This window comes from Falco cherrug, chromosome Z (assembly GCF_023634085.1).
Source record: "Falco cherrug isolate bFalChe1 chromosome Z, bFalChe1.pri, whole genome shotgun sequence".
In the NCBI taxonomy this organism is placed as follows: domain Eukaryota; kingdom Metazoa; phylum Chordata; class Aves; order Falconiformes; family Falconidae; genus Falco; species Falco cherrug.
This window is the reverse complement of record NC_073720.1, coordinates 23234486-23257926: the sequence shown is the minus strand read 5'-3', so window position 1 is coordinate 23257926 and position 23441 is coordinate 23234486. Positions and strand designations below refer to the sequence as shown.

General features: G+C 43.2%; 1 protein-coding gene across 1 annotated transcript in view; it reads right to left on the bottom strand.

The window, feature by feature from the left end:
- RGS7BP (regulator of G protein signaling 7 binding protein) overlaps nt 1-20817 on the bottom strand; it is a 45342-nt gene extending 24525 nt beyond the window's left edge. Inside the window, exons 1-2 of the mRNA XM_055699574.1 lie at nt 20140-20817; nt 17302-17468 (exon numbers count right to left, since the gene is read on the bottom strand). Of these exons, the coding sequence (XP_055555549.1) occupies nt 17302-17468; nt 20140-20298 (326 nt within the window). The 5' untranslated portion in view covers nt 20299-20817. The remainder of the gene's footprint in view (nt 1-17301; nt 17469-20139) is intronic.
- Between the last annotated feature and the right edge of the window lie 2624 nt (nt 20818-23441).

Genomic DNA, 23441 nt, shown 5'->3' with positions numbered 1-23441 from the left:
TACTTTTAAAAAGGATTTTTAATTACTAATTAATAAATACTGTGATTCTTCCACACCCCTGAGTTTATGTTATCAGGGGAACAACTATCACACACTGTTTTTAAAAGCTATGCATGTACTTAGAAGTGTATTCAGTATTTGCGGTATTTCTTGAAATTATTAGAATCAAAGACCAGAATTTTCTAGACTTGTTCCCTCAGAAGTGAATTTTACTGGCTGGCTGAACTCAGCCATGGGCAAGAAATAAATTACCAGAGGACTATCCAAACGATTCAAGTAGAGAACAAAACTGATTACAATCACTTGGTAAAGCTTCCTGGGCTTGAGTAAAATAGCACTAATATTAAGCAATTGTATTTAAACTCACTCCACTTTAGGCAAGACAGTGTGTTGGGTGTAGGTGGTAGCAGCAGGGTGCCGGCTGTGGCAGGAGGTCAGGGGCTGCCCTGTGCTGGACATGGCTGGCTCCAGCCAGTTCCAGCTGGTTTCAGCTGGTTCCAGACGGTTCCAGCCAGCTCCGTAGCAGACCCACAGCAGGACACAGCTAAGTCCATCAGCCATGTGTATGGCACCTCTTTGAAAACTTATTTTAAAAACCGGCAGAAATCGCCACAGGGGAAGGGGAAGAGGGAACAAAGAGTGAGAAACAAGGTCAGAGAAAGGAGGAGGGGGTTCTCCATGGCAGAGCAGATCTTCCCTGCAGCCTGCAGGGAGGAACACATCAGAGCAGATGGATATTCCTGAAGGAACTGCCACCTGTGGAGAGCCTATACTGGAGCAGATTTCCCTGACAGGACTGCAGCCTGTGGAGAAGCCCACACTACAGCAGAGCAAAAGTGTGAGGAGGAAGGAGAGGCAAACCCTTATGGGGGTGACCATAACACGCAAACCTGCCCCCCCCTCCTTCCTGCACTGCTCAGGTGGGGGGAGCCGCTGGAGTGAAGTTGAGCACCGGAAAGGGGACAGAAAAGGTGTTGTTTTAATGTTTATCTTTTTGCTTCCCTTTACCCATATCAGTAATTATTTTTATTTTAATTGGCAATAAGTAAGATTAATCTTCCCCAAGCCAAGGCTGCTTTGCCTGCAAGGACAGTCAGTAAGCAATGTCCCTGTCTTTATCCCTCTCTACCCGGTGTTCTCATTCCTGTTCTTCCTGTTTTCTACCCATACCCTGCTGAGGAGTGAGTGAGCAAGCAGTTGGGTGGGATTTTGGCTGTTGGCCAAGGCTAAACTACCACACTAGCTAAGCTTAATATCCCGACAAGATACTTCTAAGCACTCAGAATTCCAAGCAAAATTGTGTATCTTCAATTATGCTTTTGAGTTATTTTAAGATTTAAAAAAACCCATAAACGCAGGGCTTAACCACCAAACCTGTGCAGAAGCTAACTCTAAGCCTCCTTTTCATCTTTCTTTCCTTCAGCTGGCTGTCCCTGGCCTTTACTTTAGGGAAATCCATAAGACTTCTGCACTAGCCAAAAATGAGCTGAACAGAATCTTTCTCCCTGCACATTATCGGGCACCCTGTTGAGATGAGGTCGTGTCCAGTTAGATGAAAGGAATCTTTGGGTGAGTGCTCAAGTCAGCCTTGCTTAGCTCTAGCTTCAGCTGGACAAAAGATCTCACTTCCTCACTGCCTCAAATTGTATGATACTAAGCAAAAAATAAACCCAAACTGCAACACAGACCTTTCAGAAAAGGTCTGTTAACCAAGAAAGAGTCAGATTAGTGGTATATGTGAAAATTTTCATGTTTCCCAAAGAAATTACTATTCAGCATCCTGCCTTGTCAGCATCAGCAAGTTGTTCTCAAATGAATTTCTCTGATAAACAGTAGTGACAGCACAGATAACCACCAGGCTCAAGCCCATTATACCTCCATACTGCCTCTTAGAACTTGACGGCAGACAGCTGAAACTCATGCTGCCTATGGATTTCCCCTTTCAGTTAAGTTTCTAAGTTCTTTAAAATGTCCCTTAATCACTTACTACTTATTAATAAATGATTTATAAACTCTCCTTCAAAAGTCTGCAAAACCTGTACTCCTGTGTAGTTCCTCCGGTGAACAGTTGGGAAGAGAATGTTTTGGTAACTATCAAAACAACTATCTTGTGGGGTGATCTATGATACTTGTTCTGATCTGTGTGGACAAGTAGGGTCAGACTTCCCAGAAAGGCTTGAAAATGAATGAAATGCTTTGGGTATTTGGTGCTGTAGGATCTAGGTCACAACATACTAACATACTGGATTTAAAAGGAATTCTGCTGCAGGCAAGTGATGCCATCTGCTGTTGACCATACACAGGACACTAAACCAGATCAGTGCTTTCATTTATACTTCTCTTTTTGATTTCTTTCTGTCTCTAGTACCTACTTAAAATACAAATTTTAATATAATTTTTTTTTCAAAGGGCATTCCATAAAGCATTTGCGTGATCTGGATACTTGTTATTTGTAACTTAAGATTTCTGGTTTTCTGTGTTTCAAAATAAGAAAAACAGAGCAGATGTGAAGAGATGGTAAAATGAGAAGCAGTAAGGAACAATGTATTTGCATTTCCTCAAAAATATGACAGAACACTTTGGTCTAAGGACTACTGATGGAAACTAAAGGAAAAATGTTCTGTAAGCTTCACTGGGATTTGGATGGGAGCTATATTGCATCAACAATTACTGAAAAGATCCATGCATTCTCATACCTTTTCTTTGTTTTTTGCTAGTCAAACAATGTGACTGCTACAATTCTAAACTGGAAGGAAAGCAATCCCCCAGGCAGATCATTACTAGGTTGCTCAGAATAAGTTAGTATTTGGGATTCTGAATGTATCACATGCTTCCAGGAGTGCTTTGAATAGGTCATTCTTACGCGCTGGTGTATGTTTTTATCTTTTTAAACACAAATATCCACATACCTCCATATAATGGTATTCCAAGTGAAAAAGAAATTGTGGTACAGTGTTAGTAGAAGTATTTCACACAGCCCTACCAGATATTTCACAGACCAAATCTGTACGAGTAGTCAAGTTAAAAATCACAGCTGAGAGACTGTGAGAAAACTTGAATGTGTCAAAAAAAAAAAAAAAAAAAAGGAAAGAGAAAAAAGATATAGATTAGCTTCCTGAATTTAAATTTATATATGGAGAAAGAAATTTTTAAAACCATCTGTTGATAAAATGTGTTCAGGAAGCAGTACTTTAGCATAAAGAACTCTGCATTTTTTTCACTTCAGGTTTTTGAATCTTGCTCTAGTCTCCACTTGACTTTGCGAACTGGTGTTACTGTTTTTTCCTCTCTGAAATGCCTATTTCTGCTTGGGAAACAAGTATGCCTCCATGAAGTCTTCCTTGGGCATCCAATATGCTGTATTAGCAGCTGTACAGACATACCACTCATTTCCATATCTTGAATGATGTAAAATGAATATCAAGGCTGTACACACACTACTTCAAGCAGGTCTGCAGCTAAATTAAATGCCCAGCCTTTGAAACTTCCATGACTTTAGGGTCCTGGTGTTATTCAGCCTGCAGGAGACTGGTTCCTCAGCACACAGCCTCACATTGCTCAGTCTGTAAAGGGCTATGGTTAGAGCTGTCGTACTATCCCAAAGCACCAGCTTCTTGTTTTCTTGGATTTTTTTTGGAAGGGGATGTAAATGCATATGGGTGGACAGCTCTGCTTCACCACAGTAACAGCTCCAGAACTCACAGAAATAATTGGAGGCTGCTATATAAACAAGGCACTTTTAAGGATTTTGCCACTTAACCATTTGCCATGCTGAGGAGGTTACCAACAGTACATTTGCAATGATCTGTTTTGCCATGAGGGAGATACAAAGAGTCAGCATCTCTTTGTTCACCCAATAAATGCAAACTTGTTTTCTTCTGCAATGGGAAAGCAGTTTCTTCAACAACTTTGAGCACATAATTTAATATCATATGACAGTATTTGAACTCTTATGCCAAATCTGCTGGCAAGAAATGTTAATGCAGAAAATATTCATATGAAAGACAAGAACAGCAAGGTAAAAAATGAAACGTAAGAGAGACAATGAAGAACTACATTGAATACAAATTGATTATGTAGGAAATCTAAATGTAGATCTGCAAATGTATCCAGTGAAAAGGAAACAGTATTCAATAACAACCAGCACTTCAGTATATGTTAAATTTGAAATGTGAAATTATGCATAATGTTATTAATAGTACTGGAAGGATTCCTGATTAAGGAATGCTTAATTTAATGCTTTGTTCTGATGAGACTGAGACCTTAATGCCCAGGTATGGTTTCAAATATTTAATTGTTACAAAACAGAACTATAAAGCAACTAGAAAAATCAGAACAGATTTTACACACCTTATAATAAATTTGGATTTGCTTGGAATTTTCCCTGTGTAAACCTAAAAATCTGAGATCTGCTTTGGCTGGAGACTGATCTTGCAAGTTGCTGATGCTGAGAGCAGCTCTCCTTTTTTGTTTGGTACTCAACATCTTACTAGAGCAAACCTCCATGCACCAAAGTTTATGATAAATACGAAGTCTTTTCTTAGATGACTCCGCAGGAAGTCTAACACTTGGCAGGGCACAACAGAACATGGGTTGTGAGAAGCACATGCACTTTATTGCATGGTCCTGGCACAATTAACTTAGCAACTGCAGTGGCTGATTTCAGTGAGGGGCACAGAATCACAACTGGTTTTTTGAATTAGAGAAAAGTGTTTCAGAATGTTGAGAACTATTAAGAATTGGTAAAAATATTTCCATTAACAGGAATAATAATTCAGTCCAAAACATAAAAAGGGAGTTAAGAAATCACAAGCAAAAACCTAGTATATGTGGAATTCTAAGAGCCCATGCTGAAGTCTTTTTCTAACACACAACTTCATTATCTCATGTTTTCACTTCTTATAAGATATATGAACATACTGCTAACATAGTCTGGATTTGTAAGATTCAGTGAGAATCAGAAGTAATTTTCTGAAAACAATATAACCCAAGCTATACAGAACCAAGGTAAACAGAGTCTCTAACACTAAAAATTGCAGCCATCTGGGATTTCTTAATGAAATAGTATTTAAGAGATTTATCAGGAAAGAAGCACTTAAAACTCATGGCTAAATTCTCAGCTTTGACATCAGCTATGTTTCAGTAAAAATCTAGAGAAGAAAATTACTGAAATATGCTGGTGATACAGATCTCAAAGCAGTGGGCTTAAAGGAGGGGCATAAAGGTGCTCTTCTTGACTGTCTTGGTTATAGATCGGCGCAACTGCAACTTTTAATTGGATCTGTATTTTTTGCAAAATTTTGCCAAGAAAGAAATTTTCTTTCAGAAATACTGAAATGAAAAAAATAATTTGGATTGGTCTAATAATGATTTTGAACCAGGTTCTCTGGTACCCCTGATTTTTCTGGGTATAGGATCATTAGCATGACACGGAAGACTCATAATTAGCAGCACTTGTAAGTCTTTTATATACCTCTTAAAACTTAGTTCTAAATCCCATTTTAAACCTATGTTTCCAGATATAAGTTAGTATCACTCAGGTTTTTGCTCAGGAAGTGCTTATTAACTGATTGTACTTGTGACATGCCAAGACACATACAGGCGTTACTGTGTGCTGTTGTGTTAGGGCCTACAATTCCAGCAAATTGGCATTTGAAATAATTTTTTGATTTTTTGAAGAAAGAATTTAGGAAAACAGTATGATAAAAATGTAATCTTACATGTTTTATTTAGGAAATACTATAGCAATAATAAAATTGTCTGGGTAAGAAGTGGGGGCAGGGGCGAAGAAGGTGGATATTCTGGTGAGTCTGTTAAGACCACCCAACCACGATGAAGAGGCAGATGAAACATTCTACAAGCAGCTGGGAGAAGTATCAGGATTGCTAGCCCCTGTCCTCGTGGGGGACTTCAACCTACTGATGTCTGCTGGAAATACAGCACAGTGGAAACAGTCTAAGAGGTTCCTGGAATATGTGGAAGATGTCTGAACACAGCTGGTAGGTGAGCCAGCCAGGGGAGATGTCCTGCTGCGCCTGCTGTTTGCACACAGGGAAGGACTGGTGGGTGATGTGGTGGTCAGAGGACATCTTCAGCATAGAGATCATGAGATGGCAGAGTTTTTGATTCTTGCAGTAAGGAGGGGAGTCAGCAGAACAGTTACCTTGGGCTTCTGGAGGGCCAACTTTGGCTCTTTAAGAGCCTGGTTGACAGAGTTCCTTGGAGGATTGTTCTGAAGGGCCAAGGGTTCTTCAGGAAGGAACTCTTAAAGGTGCAGGAGCAGGCTGCTCCCATGGGCTGAAAGACGAGCTGGTGGGGGAGAAGACCAGCCTGGCTGAACAGAGCTTTGGCTAGAACTCAGGGAAAAAGGAGAGTTTAGCACCTTTGGAAGAAGGGGCAGGCTACTTTGGAGGACTATAAGGATGTCGTGAGGTTATGCAGGGCAAAGATTAGAGAGGTGAAAGCCCAGCTGGAGCTCAGGGTGGCCACTACCATAAAAGATAACACAAAATGTTTTTACAATTACATTAGAAACAAAAGGACGGCCAAGGATAATCCCCACCCTTTACTGGAAATGGTGGGGAACATTGCCACAAAGGGCAAGGAAAAGGCTGAGGTACTTCTTTGCCTCAGTCTTTAATAGCAAGACCAGTTACCCTCTGGGTACTCAGCCCCCTGAGCTGGAAGACAGGGATGAGGAGGAGCAGAATGAAGTCCTTACAGTCCAGGAGGAAAGTCAGTGACCCGCTGCTCCGCTTAGATGTGCACAAGTCTATCAGGCTGGATGGGATCCACTTGAGGGTACTGAGGAGCTTGCCAAGCCGCTCTCCATCATTTGTCAACGGTCCTGGCAAACTGGAGAGGTCCCAGAAGATGGAGGTCAGCCAGTGTGATGCCCATCTACAAGAAGGAGGACCTGGGGAACTACAGGCCTGTCAGCCTTGGTGCTGCAGAAGGTTATGCAGCAGATCATCCTGAGCTGACCACATGGCACACGCAGGACAACCAGGGGATCAGGCCCAGTCAATACAGGTTTATGAAAGGCAAGTCATGTCCTGCTTGACCAACCTGATGCCCCTCTATGACAAGATGACCCTTTTAGTGCATGAGGGAAAGGCTGTGGAAGTTGTTTAGCTGGACTTCAGTAAAGCCTTTGACACTGTCTCCCACAGCATTCTCCTGGAGAAACTGGCTGCTTATGGCTTGGACGAGTGTACTCTGCACTAGGTTAAAAGCTGGCTGGCTGGCTGGGCCCAAAGAGTGGTGGTGAATGGAGTTACATCCAGCTGGCAGTTGGTCCCAAGTGGTGTTGCCCAGGGTTCAGTAGTGGGGCCAGTTCGGTATCCTTATCAATGATCTGGACGAGGGGATTGAGTGCACCCTTACTGAGTTTGCAAACGACACCAAGTTGGGGGGAGCACTGATCTGCTTGAGGGCAGGAGGCTCTGCAGAGGGATCTGGACAGGCTGGACTGAGGGGCCAAGACCAGCTGTATGAGGTTCAACAAGGCTCCGTGCTGGGTCCTGCACCTGGGTCACACCAGCCCCACACAGCGCTACAGGCTGGGGCAGAGCGGCTGGAAAGGGCCTGGTGGGAAAGGGCCTGGGGGTGCTGGTCGGCAGCCGGCTGGGCATGAGCCAGCAGTGTGCCCAGGTGGCCAAGGAGGCCAGCAGCACCCTGGCTGGTATCAGAAACTGTGTGGCCAGCAGGGCTGGGGCAGAGATTGTCCCCCTGTACTGGGCACTGGTGGGGCTGCACCTTGAATACTGTGTTCAGTTTTGGGCCTCTCACTGCAGGAGGGACATAAAGGTGCCAGACTGTGTCTAGAGAAGGGCAATGAGGCTGGTGAAGGGTCTGGAGAGCAAGTCTTTAGAAGAGCGGCTGAAGTTGTTTAGTCTGGAGGAGACTCAGGAGGGATCTTACTGCTCTCTACAGCTATCTGAAAGGAGGTTCTAGGCAGGCGGGGGTAGGTCTCTTCTCCCAGATCATTAGTGACAGGACAAATTAACAGTTAATCGTTGGACTTAATCTCAAAGGTCTTTTCCAGCCTAAGTGATTCTATGATTTGAATATTATGCCTTTCCTTGAAAGACTGAAATATGTTGTAAAAACATTAAATAATACACAATATTTTTTTGAGATAATAACCACCGGTACACCTATTTAATACGTGAATCATCTAAAACATCAGCCAGAAGCTGAACGAAAGATTTTCAAGATTTTTCCCAAAACAAAAAAATATTCAAAACATTAATTCTTCTCGTTAATCATGTTTATTACAGTAATGCCACATATGTAATGGTAAGTGGATTCCACAGGGCTTGTTGTAAGTACATTCAGTTCTCTGCCCTCCAAAATTCCTAAATAGTTAATGTGACAAAGCAAACGTGATATTAATTTCATTACTGTTTGGAGATGGGCTATGACAAAAATAAGACAAGAAAAAAAACCACTGAAGGGATGACAAGGGAGACGAGGGTATGAGAAAATCCGGAGTGAAGCGAAGGTAACAGTGACTGTTTAAAAAGTCAACACTTAAATTCTGTAGGCTTCTCAAAATCCCCACAGTTCCTGCTTCTATAGATATACCTAACAGCTGGATCCTCTGGCTGATTACTCCCTGAGAAAATTGCTTTTACAGAAGACATCTCAAAAGCTTTTTATGTCCAACAGTGATAGCAGATATTCTGAAGGAAGGACAAAACAGGGCACGAAGTTAGGAGAATGCTTGCAGAAACACTGAATTGTCTGAAAAAGGTCAGCTCTGATTCTGCAGCATTTCTAAAGTGACCTTGCCCATGTTATTCAGTTCCCAAATCTCCCTGGTTCCTGTGTTGTTCTTCTTCACTTCAATTTCTGATGTAAAAGGTTTGTACGGTCAAAATAGGAGTGTAAGAGTGGTTATTTCAACCATTGCTACAGATAAATAGGGTTACTTATGACTGGAGTACTCCATTACTGCTGAGTTAGATTTAGAGAAACAAACTGCCTGGAATCTAACTCTAGTGGAATGCTGCTTGTGCACAGCAGAGAAGGGCATTCCAGTGCAGGACTGAAAATACACCGACACCTTTTCAGTATCCTCTTCCAAGCTGGAGTTCCGGACCCAGAATGGAGTGCTGAGTGCAGAAGGCATGTCAAAATGGAAGCCAAACCACCCTAAACCTGCAGCCTACTCCAAACCTAGACCACGGTACTGTGTAGATGAATTTACAGTTCACCAGGTTGAGGATGCAGAATGCTGAAGAATACTCAGCATGTATGTTGAGTTCTGAATCCCTGCTCCCCTGCATCTTTATGTGTTTTATCTGCTTAAAACACAGAAAAAAAAATTATGGGAGCAAGGACTATGATACAAGATCTCCTTACCACGAAGGAAGTTCCTTAACAGTCAGTCCTCAGAGTTTACCTGCACTGGCAGTGCTTGAAACGCAAGCACAGTGCAGACCCCTACACCATTTCCCTCCCTTGTGCACAACCCTCTGCCTGCTGGGTCAGATGATGGCAGCGTGCCCCTTCCTTTCCCGCAGTTACCTCACAGCTTAAGGTCATGTCACAGAGGAAAAGCTACATTGCTCTATGCCTGTCAGGGAGAATATCACTATTTGTGGTGACCCCTGAGCATGGGGCAGAGTCCCTGGCTGCCAGGCTGGGACACAGCTTCTCTTCTGTAGGGGGCCCCTCACACGAGTGGCAGGCTTACCTGTCTTGCTTACCCAGCATGTGCCGTCCTTCAGTGTCTTGGCAGTGGCAGTGCTGCACTGGAAAGTGCTGTGCATGTGCCAGTGGAGCGTGCGGTGAAGGAAAGGGGCAAATAAGTGACTGACAAAGATGATATCTATACTACTTCTAGCTTCCACTTTCCCCTGACCGTAGTCTGGGCATTTTTCTGGGAGGCAGGTATAACTGGTCTAGAAATTAAGTTGGCTCACCTTCAGCTTTGTTATAAAAGAAAGTGGCAGGTGCCACTGTGTTTTGTGAGGAGTCCAAAACTGTCAGTGTGCATCAGGCTCTGAGGATGCTCTGACAGCACCTCTGAGATCAAGCTCGTCAGAGCTTGGACAAGTAAGAATGCCTCACTTCTGCCTGCTGATTAGGTTTACTGTTAAGCAAGGTGCTAAATTCTTCCACTTTGTCAAAACTAAACTACACTGTGTAACTGCAGATGTAGAACTTCCAGGATTTACAGAAGTGCTGTTTTGGACACAGAGAAGTAAATACTAAACTCACTTTTAGGTATATTTGTCCTTTACTAAATCCAGCCTCCAGTTATGAAAGACACATCTATAAAGGGAGATACTAATACCTTCTATCTTCTAAGTCCCAACTACCTATTAAAGCACAGTTCCAAAGACAAAGGTACAAAGGAAAAGTGAGTCTATAGAGGTTAGCTATTTTGAGAACTTTAGCTTTAGTAAGTAACCTTGTTTTCTCCTCCATTATTTGCTTTCTGGATTCGCCTATTAAAACTTGGAAGTATCTGACTAAAATTATTTTTCAACCTGCAACTTAAAGTGAGTAAATTTTATTCTCAACAACAGAACCCACCTGAGCTCAGTTCCATAGAAAATGGTCTTAGCTTTTCAGTATCCCTTTCCACCATTTTAGATGCACGTGGCTTGTGTAATTAAAGAAATTTTTGCAAAGGAATCCAGTGAGAATACTTGTATGTGCACCTTATTCTCTTGAGAAAGGAGTAAGCTACGGTATACTCTGTGCACTATTGTGCACTAATTTGCCCATGAAGAGTATGTTCACTAAATACCTGTAACTGAACTTACTTCCCAAAACATTCCCATGAAGAACAACTCCCATTAGTCAAAAATGTGATTTGAGTCCACTGGAACAGGTGCAGTCCCTGATACACAGTAGTAGGTCTGGAGTCACTTCATGACTTAGAAATCAGAATATATCAGAAGATATTCCAGACAAAGTGGAACTAACACAGTAAGAATTTGCCCTTAGAAAGTGGTAAGCTCAAAATCACAAGAAATTTGTAACCATTTAAGAAAGTCACAGTAAATGTTTACAGAAGCTGAATGTAAAGGTTGAGAGAAAACGACATTTTGTACAATAACAGTGCTCAGTAATGAACTTGCTCCAGATCCCGAAAGCTCTTCTCTGAAGGGAGATAAAAATTTCCCTGACTCTTTTCATTTTGGACAGTCCCAGTTAAGCCACTGGGACAACTTGCTGAGTAAGGTACTATTCAATGACTATAAGAACTGTGGGACCTGGCCTGCCAGACTGGAACAACTTACTGAGATGATCTTAGTATACACGTGTGAGTGCAAACGGGAAGTTTTATATTTCCAACAGTTTTCAGAAGCAGAGAATCTCCACATTTTGTACTTTATAGGATTTTTAAGGTCTTACTCTTTAAAGTATCTGCAGTATTTTGGCAAATAGCCCCATATGAATTCAGGCGTTGTTATGTTATTGGTATTACCATGTATAACATTATTGATTCCTGCACTGAATATCAACCACTTTCTTTGTTTTCTTACATGTCTTCACATTATTTTTAATATTTAATTACATTCTCATCAGGCCACATACTGTTATCATGGTACAACCACTGTGAAGCACTTACCTTGCTCTTAACTTTCATCTGGCTGTTGACACAATGCTAACTGTAACCGAGGTAGGATACAGGGGCAGTGCCTGTAATTCAGAACTCCAGGGATCAACATTAGTACTCACTCTCCCCACTCTGACATGTATGTTTAGAGTACAATGGCAGTTATTGTAAAGGCATATAGGGAGGGCAGAGATTTCCACACGTGCTGCTTGACCAGTATATAGCTTAGGCAGAGCTCTAGCTTGTTGCTCTGTCTGCTGGCATAACCTTGTTTTTGATTCAGGATTATAAATATTCTTCCCTGTTGAGCTAAGTGTTGCTAAGTTTTTTCTGCTCAACCATACTGCCTGCCAGCAGTGCTTTATTTAACATTTGAAGCTAAACAGTTGAAATGGTTTCTGTTATGTCTGTTTTAATGCAGCTTTCATTAAGTTATAAGCCTGAAGTCTCCTTTTCTCTTAATTTATAAAATATTTTGGAGCAGTCTTTTTTGTTTGCTTGTTTACTTTAGAAAGCAGATAATAATTTTAAAGTGTCATAATTTGGGCAGAATTCAGACAGTTTAATAAGAATTTGGCCACAACTGGCTGTCAATAGAAAGTTTGAACACAACCTTAGGAATTTATCTAATATTAATTAGGTTTGAAAAATCACCCTCTATTGCTTGTTGAAAACATCAGAGGTCTACTGTAGTTGCAAAGGAAAAGTAGAGATTACCTAAACCTATGTACTTTAAAGCAACACTACGGTAACATTTTTGTGTACTGCAATAAAGACAGAAATACAATCAGGACATGATTTTTTAGGTCTACTTCTTTAACTTTTCCTGAACTCAGGGGAAGTCACATTAACCACTGTTTTATAAAAGTAACATATGCATCTCAATGCCAAATAAGGTAACTTTGTCTTGGAATTTTCCTAATGAGAAGATTTACAGTGACTTTTTGCTACAGGCCAGAAGGGACATCTAGAGCTAACGTAGTGCTGTTCAAAGCAGTGACGTCGTCTGCAGCAGACGACTGAAGACCACATCCAATTCAGTTCTGAGTATCTCCAAGGATGGAGACTTCACAGCCTCTCAGGGCACCTCTTGCAATGTTCTACCAACTGTGCAGTAAAAAAAGAGGGTTTTAAAAATGTTTAAATCAAATTTTCTGAATTTCAGTTTGTGTCTGCTGTCCTTTCACTGGATACCACTGATTAAGAGTCTGGCTATGTCCTCTTTACACTATCCCATCAGGTATTTTTACACACATGGATAAGATCCCCTTCCAAGCCTTCTCTTCATGCTAAACCAATCCTAGGTCTGTTAGCATCTCCTTCTATGCCAGATGTGGCATGCTCTTAATCACCTTCATGGCCATTGACTAGACCCACGCCAGTATGTCCCTTTCTCTTTTCTACCAGGGAGCCCACAAATGGACACAGTACTCCAGATATGGCCTCAGATCAGGAAGGATCAACTCCCTCAACCTGCTGGCAACTCCTCCTAACGTAGCATAGGATGCTGTTGGCCCTCTTTGCTACAGAGGCAGTGTGCTGGCTCATGTTCGACCTGTTGTTCACCAGAACCCCCAGGTCCTTCTCTGCAAAGCTGCTTTCCAGGTGGTTGGCCTCCAGCCTGTACTGGTGTAGGGATTTATTTCACCTTAGATTCTGGACTTTGCAACACCAGTCTGAAGAAGAGAGGACAACCACTTTCAAAGCTATGTTCACACAGATGTACATTGCCACGCACCCCTGAGCTCCTCACTGGAAACTGAGCTCCAGTTTCATTTTATGGAAAAAAAATGCCACTGTCAACATACATATCAGACTGTCACAGAGATACTGCCAGTTCTAGTTTCAGTGTGCCAAGTGCACACAGAAGTACTTGCATTATGTAAGCATATCAAGTGCTTGAGAATATGAAAGGGACGTTTACAGAAGTGTGTACACAGTTGTGCAGACCTGTATCTTAAAATACAGTTCTGAGTCATCTTACTGTTTACATCCCAGACTCATACTTCACCAATAAAGCTGGCTCTCTATTTGATGACTTCTAAAATACCACTACTTTTCATCATCCCATAAAGAAGACCCCCTTCCAAAACAGAGATTCACACTTCTTCCACCCATCTTCCTATTGTTACAAGTACTCTTCCTTTCTTTTCCTTCAGAAAAAATAATGCTGACTCATTTTCTTGCTCCTTTACTTTCTCCAGTTTCGACTACGACATCTGAGACTGCAAGAGCCCACAATGTAATTAATTTGAGATATTTCTGATACATTAATACAGCAGAAAATGTAATAAAAGGACCAACCCTTACACACTTTTGTCAGATGACAGGTAACTAAAAATCACTAAGAATTTTTAGTATCAGTGTGGTGAGCAGGAATTGACCTGAAGTCCTGAGAAAATCAACACTGAAAGAAGAGTTTATTTTGACTTGCATTCCTACTAGAACTAGTGTATTTCAATTTAAATTATTTTTATTTCTAATCTTTAGTCCCTGAAAGCCATGATAGTGTTGGTAAATTCAGGCATGCATCTGCTCTTTGATAAAATGTCATCTATTTCTAAAAGGAAAAATCATAAGAGAGCAAGTTAAGAAGAGGATGTAATAGCTATGAGGCCCTATTAAGCTGGAGGTTGAATGTGAAGTTTCCTTTCTCAATAATCTTTTCTTCATAAATTAATTTGCAACACTTCTAAACACACCACAGTGTAAAGATGTCATTATTAATCCTCAGCATTTTCTGAGTAGAAGGCCTTCATATTTAGACAAATCCTGAAATCTGTGAAAACTCGTTTTTGTCAGGTTTGATTTTTCAGATGCAGCCTTTGATCAGGAAACCCCTAAATTACTGATTGCTGTGCTGTGGCAAGTATACTGGGGAAGGCATCATTCTATGTGTGGCCTGGTTTTTATATGACTTTTTATGAAATCTCTGCTACCAGCACTTGTCAGCTTTGAGCTAGATGGGGTGATATGGTCTAATCCAGTGCAGACTTTGTAAGATTTTGTTTTCTTGTTACTTCCTTATCTTTTTCATCATCTCCTTTGTTTTCCTTTCTTTCTCTGTTTTTAAAAAAATGTAGTGGCTTCCACTTCCTCCATTTCCCTTCCTTTTGTTGGCATATCAGTGTATACTTTTTCTACAGCTAGGTCTGCAGTCTTATCTTCTTGTTCATGTTATACCACTGTTCTACCCTGATGTCCGTCCAAAATTCCAGAACTGATATGCCCGTGATCAAAGTTTTTTCCTCCTCATGTCTTCTATCCTGTGTTTAGTTCCTAATGCACCATCTTCATCCCAGCATTTCTTTCCACTCCCACATTTCCAAGATTTTCTTCCAGAACTGCCTTTCTCAGCTCTAGTGAATCCATTCCTGTTTCTTTCCTTCCAAGTCTTTGCACTTTTCCTCTTTGTTACCTTCCCTAGTCTTGTAGAACAGGTAAGTTAGGAACAGGAACAAGTGCCTTGCAACTGCCTGAATCAGGAATGTATTTAAGAGCCTCAAATCCTAATAAGCATAAAATTAAGCTGTCTGCTAATTTTCCAAGGAAGATACCAGCACAAACAAGATTAATGAACTTAATGCTATCCTAGATAGTGATGCCAACTTCTTGAAAGGAAAACAGCTCAGGTCACTTAGAGACTAACTGAACATTACTGATGAGCTTAACTAACAGAATGCTGATATGTAATGAAATTTTACAGTCTAGTAACATAATTAGCTAATTGCTATCATTCTCTCTGGGTGGGAACGCAACAGGCTTTCTTTAACAAGCCTTGGAAGACAGAATTGGTTCTGTTACCCAGAAGTTCACACAGTGTAGTGCTAAGCATTTTGAACTAAAGCTGTGAACTAAATGAGCCTTTGTCCCATATGCTGACTACCAGTGGTTTCTGAGCAATACACTACCCTCCTGCCTATTTAATACTGAGGATGAATTAATACATTCCTGTCCTTAAGTATTTTTCTTCCTGACACTTTTTCTTCCTACCAAATTAGATTCCCATTCCACATCCTATGCCATGGGCACATCACTCTTCGTGCTGAAACAAAAGACTAAACCTCTGAGACCATTTATTACTCCTCTTCTTCTATTTCTTTTCTACCATGAATCCTTTCTGCACCTTCATCTCCCATCTTTCCTCACAGATACACCAACCAAGTTAAGTTGGCTCATACGGCTTTCCTCAGCTGTAGGAGGGTGGGGATGTGAAGCACATCTTGTAAAATGTCTGTCAAACCAAATAAGTAATTTCCAGAGGGTTTCTAACACCTACCAGTTGTTACGGATATCACATCATTATCACAGTTATTTTAAACAGTTTTAGATTAGCTAAATGTCAATCTCACAGCAACTGCACAACCTTCAGGACATCTCTGTGTATATGACAGGCTCCCAATTGTGAAACGATTACTTAAAAAAACTCCACACTTCTAAATGAGCATGTATCGATGTTTTTCTTTATGGTAAAGAAAAAAAAGAGAAAATACAAGTTAGGTTCTGCTATTCAGATATATTATTTTGGTTTGTATTAGTCTCCCTTTTGAGTCTGAAAGTGCACAAGATCAATTTCACTACTGTTTTCTTCCACATTTTTAGTGCACTGGTTAAACAGAACTGTATCTTTTGGTTGGTTTGTTTGTTGTTTTTTTTTTTTAATTCTCAGAGACTTTAGTAACTTAAAAGCACATATTTTGTTTGAGGAACCAATCTGAAGTCACAATATCAACTTAAGAATCTTTGCACAAAATCACATCTCAAAACATTGACAGTTCTTCTAAAATGACCAACTAGTGTTTTCTTATGTTTAGTTTGTTACTGCGGTCTTCCCTTATATACGAAACCTATGACAGATTTCTCATATACTTTGAAGTGATGAAAGAAATTTCAACAGGGTTTAGGCAGAGCTGCAAAAAAATATATGGTGGATGAGGCAGGTGCAGAAAGTTCTAACAAAGTATAGTCAGAGAGGCACAACTCAGGAGGCACATGTGTTAACACAAATGCCCCGACCACCATACTGTGAAGAACGTACAAATAATTAGGCTTTGTGTAAGCAGTGAATTCCCATTTTGTAAGACGCAGCCACTTATGCTCGTTTATCTTTTCCTCAGGTATAGTCTCAAGTATGTGATGATACATTCTATCACCCTGGAAAGGAATGTATACGATGCCATATCAAACAATACATGAAAATATTATATGCTGGCAAAGCTTCAGTCCTTATTTTAATACAAATAAGGATTTAAATACAAGCAGACTGTAAACACAAGTTTTCACAATAGTATTTGTATTCCCCTCCCTCAAATAATTTTCACCTAATTATTTTTTTGCCTGATTTTGTTAAGTCTCTAGTTGAGCTAGTTGTCTCTAACTATTCAAACAGGTATATCCAACAAAGGACTGGGCTGAAAGCCATTGCTATGTCACCCTTGAAAGGCAAGGCTTCTCACTCGATACAGAGTAAAATCCTGTTTGTCTTACACAGAAGCACCCACTGAAATCAGTAGGATACCATCTTGGTAAGAGGACCAGAATTTGACCCAAAATTGCACTATCATAAGGATATGAGCATTCTATAAGAATTTATGGTCATATGTCTCTATGCCTAAAACAGAAACACAAGTTAATGCTTTTGCTGCAAGTTCCCAAATTGTAGTATTTAGCAAAGATGTGCATATGAGTACAGCTTTAATTAAATATAAGTAGACTCCTACCCAGAAATTGCTGCTAGCTTTTGATGAGCCTGATAGGCCATCTCACATCCTCGGGTTCGAGTTTTGTGCATTTCTGCATGCAGAGATGGACAGGTGGCTGAGACATCCCCAATGGAAATGACCAGCTCCCGATACAGAGCCACCTGGGTATTGAATTCCTGGACAAGCTGAAAAACAAAGAGGATTTACTTACATGAGACATTTAACTACACTAGCGAAAACAATGAAGTTTTTTCAAAAAATAAAAAAACCCGTCCTATCTAGGGGCTTGTTCCTGCTGCTCTCAATTTCATGGCATACAGGATCAAGAGACCAAGATTTAAGAAATGACTAGGGCCTCCTCGGCAGCTGCCTCTTCTGTGAGCTAGAAATGTTCCTTTGCAGGAAAGTAGTGTTTCTGCTTTTAATCTCTGAAAGTGTTCAAGTTATTAGTCTTAAATATTACGCAGACAAACACCCAGCTGTTTTACTAGTAGCATAAGTTTATTTTTTGTTATCACAAAAGACAAAAATATCTCCAGAAATTATTACCTTTGCTCCTCCTGCTTCCTGATTAACAGCACAATTAGCCATTGGAATGTAGCATTTGCTTTTACATTGGCGATTTTGCTAATTTATTTTGTAACGATTTCTGTTCTGTCACTGGCCTCTAACCCAGATTGCAGAGTTAACTGCAATAACCCAGATACGAAGTTACTCTCTGAGAAGGCAATAGGCAGATAGGCACTTTCCAGTTAGGATTCTAGAAAGCACTTTTTCCAATGCATGGGTGGGAAAAACAGACAAAGAAGTAAATAAACACTTCAGCCTTTACAGAAATCTAATATTCAGCAGATACACATGGATGCTATTGGATAAATGGGTAACTTTTACTGTGATGGAAAGTTCATTATTGTGTAATTCCACTGACCACATATGTGGGATTGTATTTTAAGCAAATGAAGCATTTGCTGTCTTTTGAAAGAAAGCATATCAGACCATTTGCTCCACATGGTGGCGGGGATGGAAGGCTGGGAGCAATAGAACAGGATATTTATTTATGTGTGTTTTGCTAATTTGACCTTAATTTCCTAACTACAAAAAACCAGACAAGACTAACTAATTCTGCAGCCACCATTACCATTGGGAGTTCAACATATCCCAATATGCAAGCTTGCTAAAACCTGGCTTCTAGCAGATCTACCAATTTTTAAAGTCAAGCCCTCAAATACTCATACTCAGAAAACAAATGAGTTGCTTCTCCTGCAGTATTACATTCTGACTCTTCATGGATGCCACTGTAATTACTCCATATAACTGAGAACTAGTATTTGGACCCATTTTTGGTCACGCTTAAATTTCACTGTAACGAGTAGCCAATAGGTTTCTCTGCTTCTGGAGCAGCGAAACAACCCCAGTGCATCCAGTACACCTGTACCCTCCCACCCCCAAACCTCAAACAAAACCAAAAGCACACCCTAAACAAAGCTCTAGGCACAGTATTTGCTAAACCTGGCTTCAACTCTCTTACTCTGCAGCTTAAGAGAATGCACGAAAGCAATGGAGAGAAATAAAAAATAGTACTATGTTGTGTCAGAGCATAATTATACTGCAGTAAGCAAAAAGCGTTTCATCCTGCAGCTGGTAACTGGTTGTGCCAGACACATTTTGCCAGTTCTCACTTGACAACCCTTGTCTGAACCAGACACATTCAGCCACCTCAGCATTGCCACGGAAAACAAAACCACTGATGTTGCAGCATCAGGACAAAGAACAAGAAAAAAACCCCATCACTGGTTTTATCTCCCAGCTCTTACTGCGCCTTAACAACCCATCTGTAAACCATATTTTATTTCTATTCAGTGGATTCTACAAACCTAGCACTTGTTTAACTAGCCGCATGATGCTGTCAGCAGTGAGAAAAAAGGCAGGCCCCAGCAGGACCCACTTGTTGGGCGTATTTATGGAGCCACTGAGGCAGCTTTTGTAGCAGGTACATTTCCAACACTACTGGACAGAGCTTTAGCGGGATCCAGATTTTGCAAGTAAAGTAGCTGCAACTTCATTTGTTTTCTACTTTTTGTCACTGGCTAGAGAAGCAATTCTGGGGCCCAATGTCCAGCTGATTGTAGCTCAAGGAGCTGGACATGTGGTATATGGCGCTGGTTTGGAAGAAAGTGTCAGGATCCAAACATTTTTAACACGAATGGAGGAAAATGTCACACCACAACGTGACAGTCCAAAAATAATATGGATGCAGGTGCTTGACAGTTTTACAACTGCAACCAGCTGCTCTGGGGCAACTGGAAGCAGGTACCACGTACGCCAGGGACAGAATTTCAGGGCCGCAAATTGTGAGTCCTGTTTTAGAAGGGTTTTAGAGCCAGAGCGTGGTCGCTGCATAAGACAGCAAGCAGCGAGTGCAGCGACCTTGCGGAAGCAACTGTTTACCTATTTAGGCTCCAGCGAGCACCAAATCTGGGGGGAGGTCTGGCCGGATTTATAAAAAAGCAAATCCAGCTGCTTGGCAGCACCACGAAGGTGGCGCGTACTGGGGCGATGGCTCCGGGAACAGCAGGACAAGGCGCCCGGCTCCGGTCCCCGTCCTGGCCGTCCCGCAGCGTCCACCCGCCCGGCTCCCCGCGGGGCTCGTCCTCCCTTCCCTCCTCCCCTCTCCCGCGTTCGAACGGCCACGAGTGAGGCGACAGGGCAGCACCCCGCGACGGGGACCGCAGTTTTAAAAATAGTGCAGCTGCACGTGACGAGAATAGGCAAGCTGGCGGGAGGAGCGGCACCGCCGCCAGCCACGGGAACGCTGGGGAACGATGAGAATCAAGGCAAGCCCCCGGTGGTACCCACCATCTTGCAGTCGTCCAGGGCTCTCTGGGTCTGGTAGGCGCTGTCGGAGCCGCTGCCCCGCCGTTCGCTGTCGCGGCCGTGCGGCGAGGTCTTGCTGCCCTGGAAGATGGAGGCGGCGGAGCGGGGGCGCTTCCTGCGCCCGCTCGGTGCAGAGCTCATGCACACGCATCCGCCGCGCGGAGCCGCCCGCCGCGGGGACCCGCGGGCGCGGGCAGCGCCTTCCCCCGCCGCCGCCGCCGCCCCGGGGAGGGGTGCGGGCCCGCGCCGCTCGCCTCGGCCCGGCCGCACGGCGCCGCTCACGGCAGCGAGCGCGGCTGCTGCGGGCGATAGCCTGGCGCCTGCGGGAGAGCCCCGGGAGCGCCCTGCGGCATCGCCTCCGCTACCGCAGGGAGAGGCGGAGGGGCTGGCGCCTTCCCTCCTTCAGCAGCATGTCAGTCCCCGCGGAACCGCCCCGCCGGTGGCATGCTCTGCCGCCCTCCTTCCAGCAGCCGGCGCGGGGGGGGCCGAGCGCGGCCGTGCCCGGCGGAGCGGGGCTGCCTCCCCCCGGCCGCCGGAACCCGCCCGATGCTGCCGGCGGGGGAGCCCAGCCCGCCCCGCCACTCCGCGCTCCCGCCTCGGCGCCCGCCGGCAGCGGCTCCGAGGGCCGGTGGGGCCCGGCGGCCTGACGCTGTCAACAGCGTACCGCCCCCGCGGGGCGGGAGCGCGGGCGGCAGCCGCCCCCCGGGTCTCGCCGCGCCCCCCGAGCCGCCGCCGGCGGGGCCTCGCTCCCCGGGCGCCGCGGGAGGCGCGCCGGGGCCGGGGCGAAGCGCCCTGCCGGTGCGCGGCCCGGGGAGGGGCCCGGCAGCGCCTTCCCTGCGGGCGGCCGGCGGCGCTGCGGGAGCCGGCGGGGCAGCGTGCCTGCGGGCGGCCGCGCGTCGCCCGTCCCGCCTCTGCCGAAGTTGTCGGCACTAATCTTCGACGCGCCTACCAAGGAGATATTTTTGTCCTTAGCAAAGGCTTGGCTCGCTGCTCAGACTTGTTTTCTGCCGCTAGAAAACGTCCTAGAGAAAAATGTTCGGGGAGTGAGGTGCAGCTACGCTGTAGATCGTACTTGTGCCTTATAGAAAAGATTAAATAATAATCCGTTGGAGAAGTTGTTCCCGCTGTGCTCGCCGGTGCGCTTGCAGTTCACCAGGCTGATGCTCGCAGTCGCCCCCGGCCCTGGCACCAGCCCCTCCAGCAGACGGCTGCGGGGCTGTGCCGGCCCCGTGTCCCAGCCGCTTTCGCCGGGGACCGAGGGGACCGCGCTGCCCTGGGGCAACCTGTGGCCGGGGCCAGCTCCAGCTCCAGGGCTGGTCCTGCACCTCTCCGTAGCCGGGTAGCTAATGGCTGTTCAGCTCACTTCTGGTACAATTTTAGTTCCTCAGGACATTAAATAAAAGGGATTTTTTATGTTTCAGTAATGTTCTTGATACCAAAAGGATGCAAACGCGCCACACACAGAAACGCAGTCTTCCTGAGGAGCTCGGAGTATGCCAGCGATGGCACTCTGGCAGGTTGAGAGCTTCTTTTCAGGCTGGGCTGAGCATCACTGTAACACAGACACCTGGTATCTACTTGAGTCCAGACATTGCCTATTAGTCTACTTTGAAACTTTTTTTAGACATTTCTTGCCGTTTTCCCAGAAATGGAAGCTACTGATGCATGTTGATGGATTTGCAGCGCTTCCAAGCATTGCCATCACTTTAGGTAAAACTAAAATGACCTTGTAATTCTGATGCTACTGTTGTAAACATACTAGATCTTCAGCACCCAGAGCAGCAAGAACTTGGAGTTTGCAAGTGCTATTTTAAGGGCACCACTTTGGTTGGTTGGTTGGGTTTGGGGTTTTTTGTAGGTTTTTTGTTTGTTTGGTTTTTTTTTTTTTTGTTCCAGACTTTATTTTATTACTCATAGGAAATGAATGCTTGAATTTGGTGCTGCATGAACACAAGCTTTGAGCCAGGGCATCATATTGCTTCTATATACAGACAAACCATAGCCTCATGACAAGGAAAATATTTTTAATACTGGCAAAAAGCAAAATCAACATGTCCCCACACCTACACAGAACAAAATATATATTTGTAAAGGGAAATTAAAACACAGTACTATGCCATGTTAATGCTACTGTTTCAGTCGTTGGTTATGTATCACTTTAGCCATATGTTTTAGTCTTATTTCAGTGTATTTCTAGTCTTATAGCAACAATAAAATGACACTGATTCTAAAACCCAACAACAATAATAATAAATCTGCCATAGAGTGCAGCATGTTTGCTTGTACATTACCTGTCTTGGCTGAATTTCTGGTCCCTTGAAGTCAATGACAGAAGTCTCGGTGACTTTTAAGAAATGTTAGAGCTTAGTTCCTGTGGATATATCTGCCCTGTATAAAGCTGAGTCACAGCTGAGTTTTGCCCTTCAGCCAACATCTGGAATGGTTTTGAAGTCCCAGTGACCTACCCTGTGTTTGCTTTGAGTATTTGTTTCTTCAATATGTCCACATTTAGAAGTGGATCTGGTGATTCTTTCTGGTGATACCAGTAATGTATAAGACTGCATGTTTTCTGAATTCTTCCAGCTGATCTCTGAAATCATCATGGAATGTGATGGCATCCCAGGGTTATCTTGGAGAAGCAGGAGTGACAGGGAACAAGTCAGTCTGGGACATGTAAGATGCAATGATTTTTATAGGTGTCCCAGTTCTGCGGCTGGGGAGAAAAGCTCCAAGCTAAGCCACCAAATGCTATCACAGGGTGGGCTGCGGGAGCAGTAAGAGTCAGTTTGACAGTATAAAAGACCAGGAAACAAAATGCTCTCTTGAGAAAACAGAGGGTATATATGTTGCAACACTTTCCTGCAAAGACAGGCATGATTCTGTCCTCTTGTTCAAACTAGGATTCCTGTCACAAATGGCCTTATGCTAGCTTCGTCTCCTGATGTTTAATGGATTGCAACAAGCAGGGGCTTGTTGCTCCCTCCCGCAGCATCCTCTCAAGACCATAGGTAGGTGACCTGGAAACAAATTCAGAGAACACTTGACCCATTACATAGTCAAATTCTTTGGCAACTCCACAGCTCATAATTAAATAAAAATAAATATGTAGTTTTTGCTATACCAAGCCTATATTGTTATCCTAAAAAATGAATTGAGATAACTTTTTGCTTGGGAGTTTCTTTTCTTCTGTTTTGTTGTAATCATTGTCTAATCCATTTATTTCTCTGGTCATTGGCATCTGGTAATATTTTCCAAGAGAAAGTAGAATGTAATGGACTAGATAA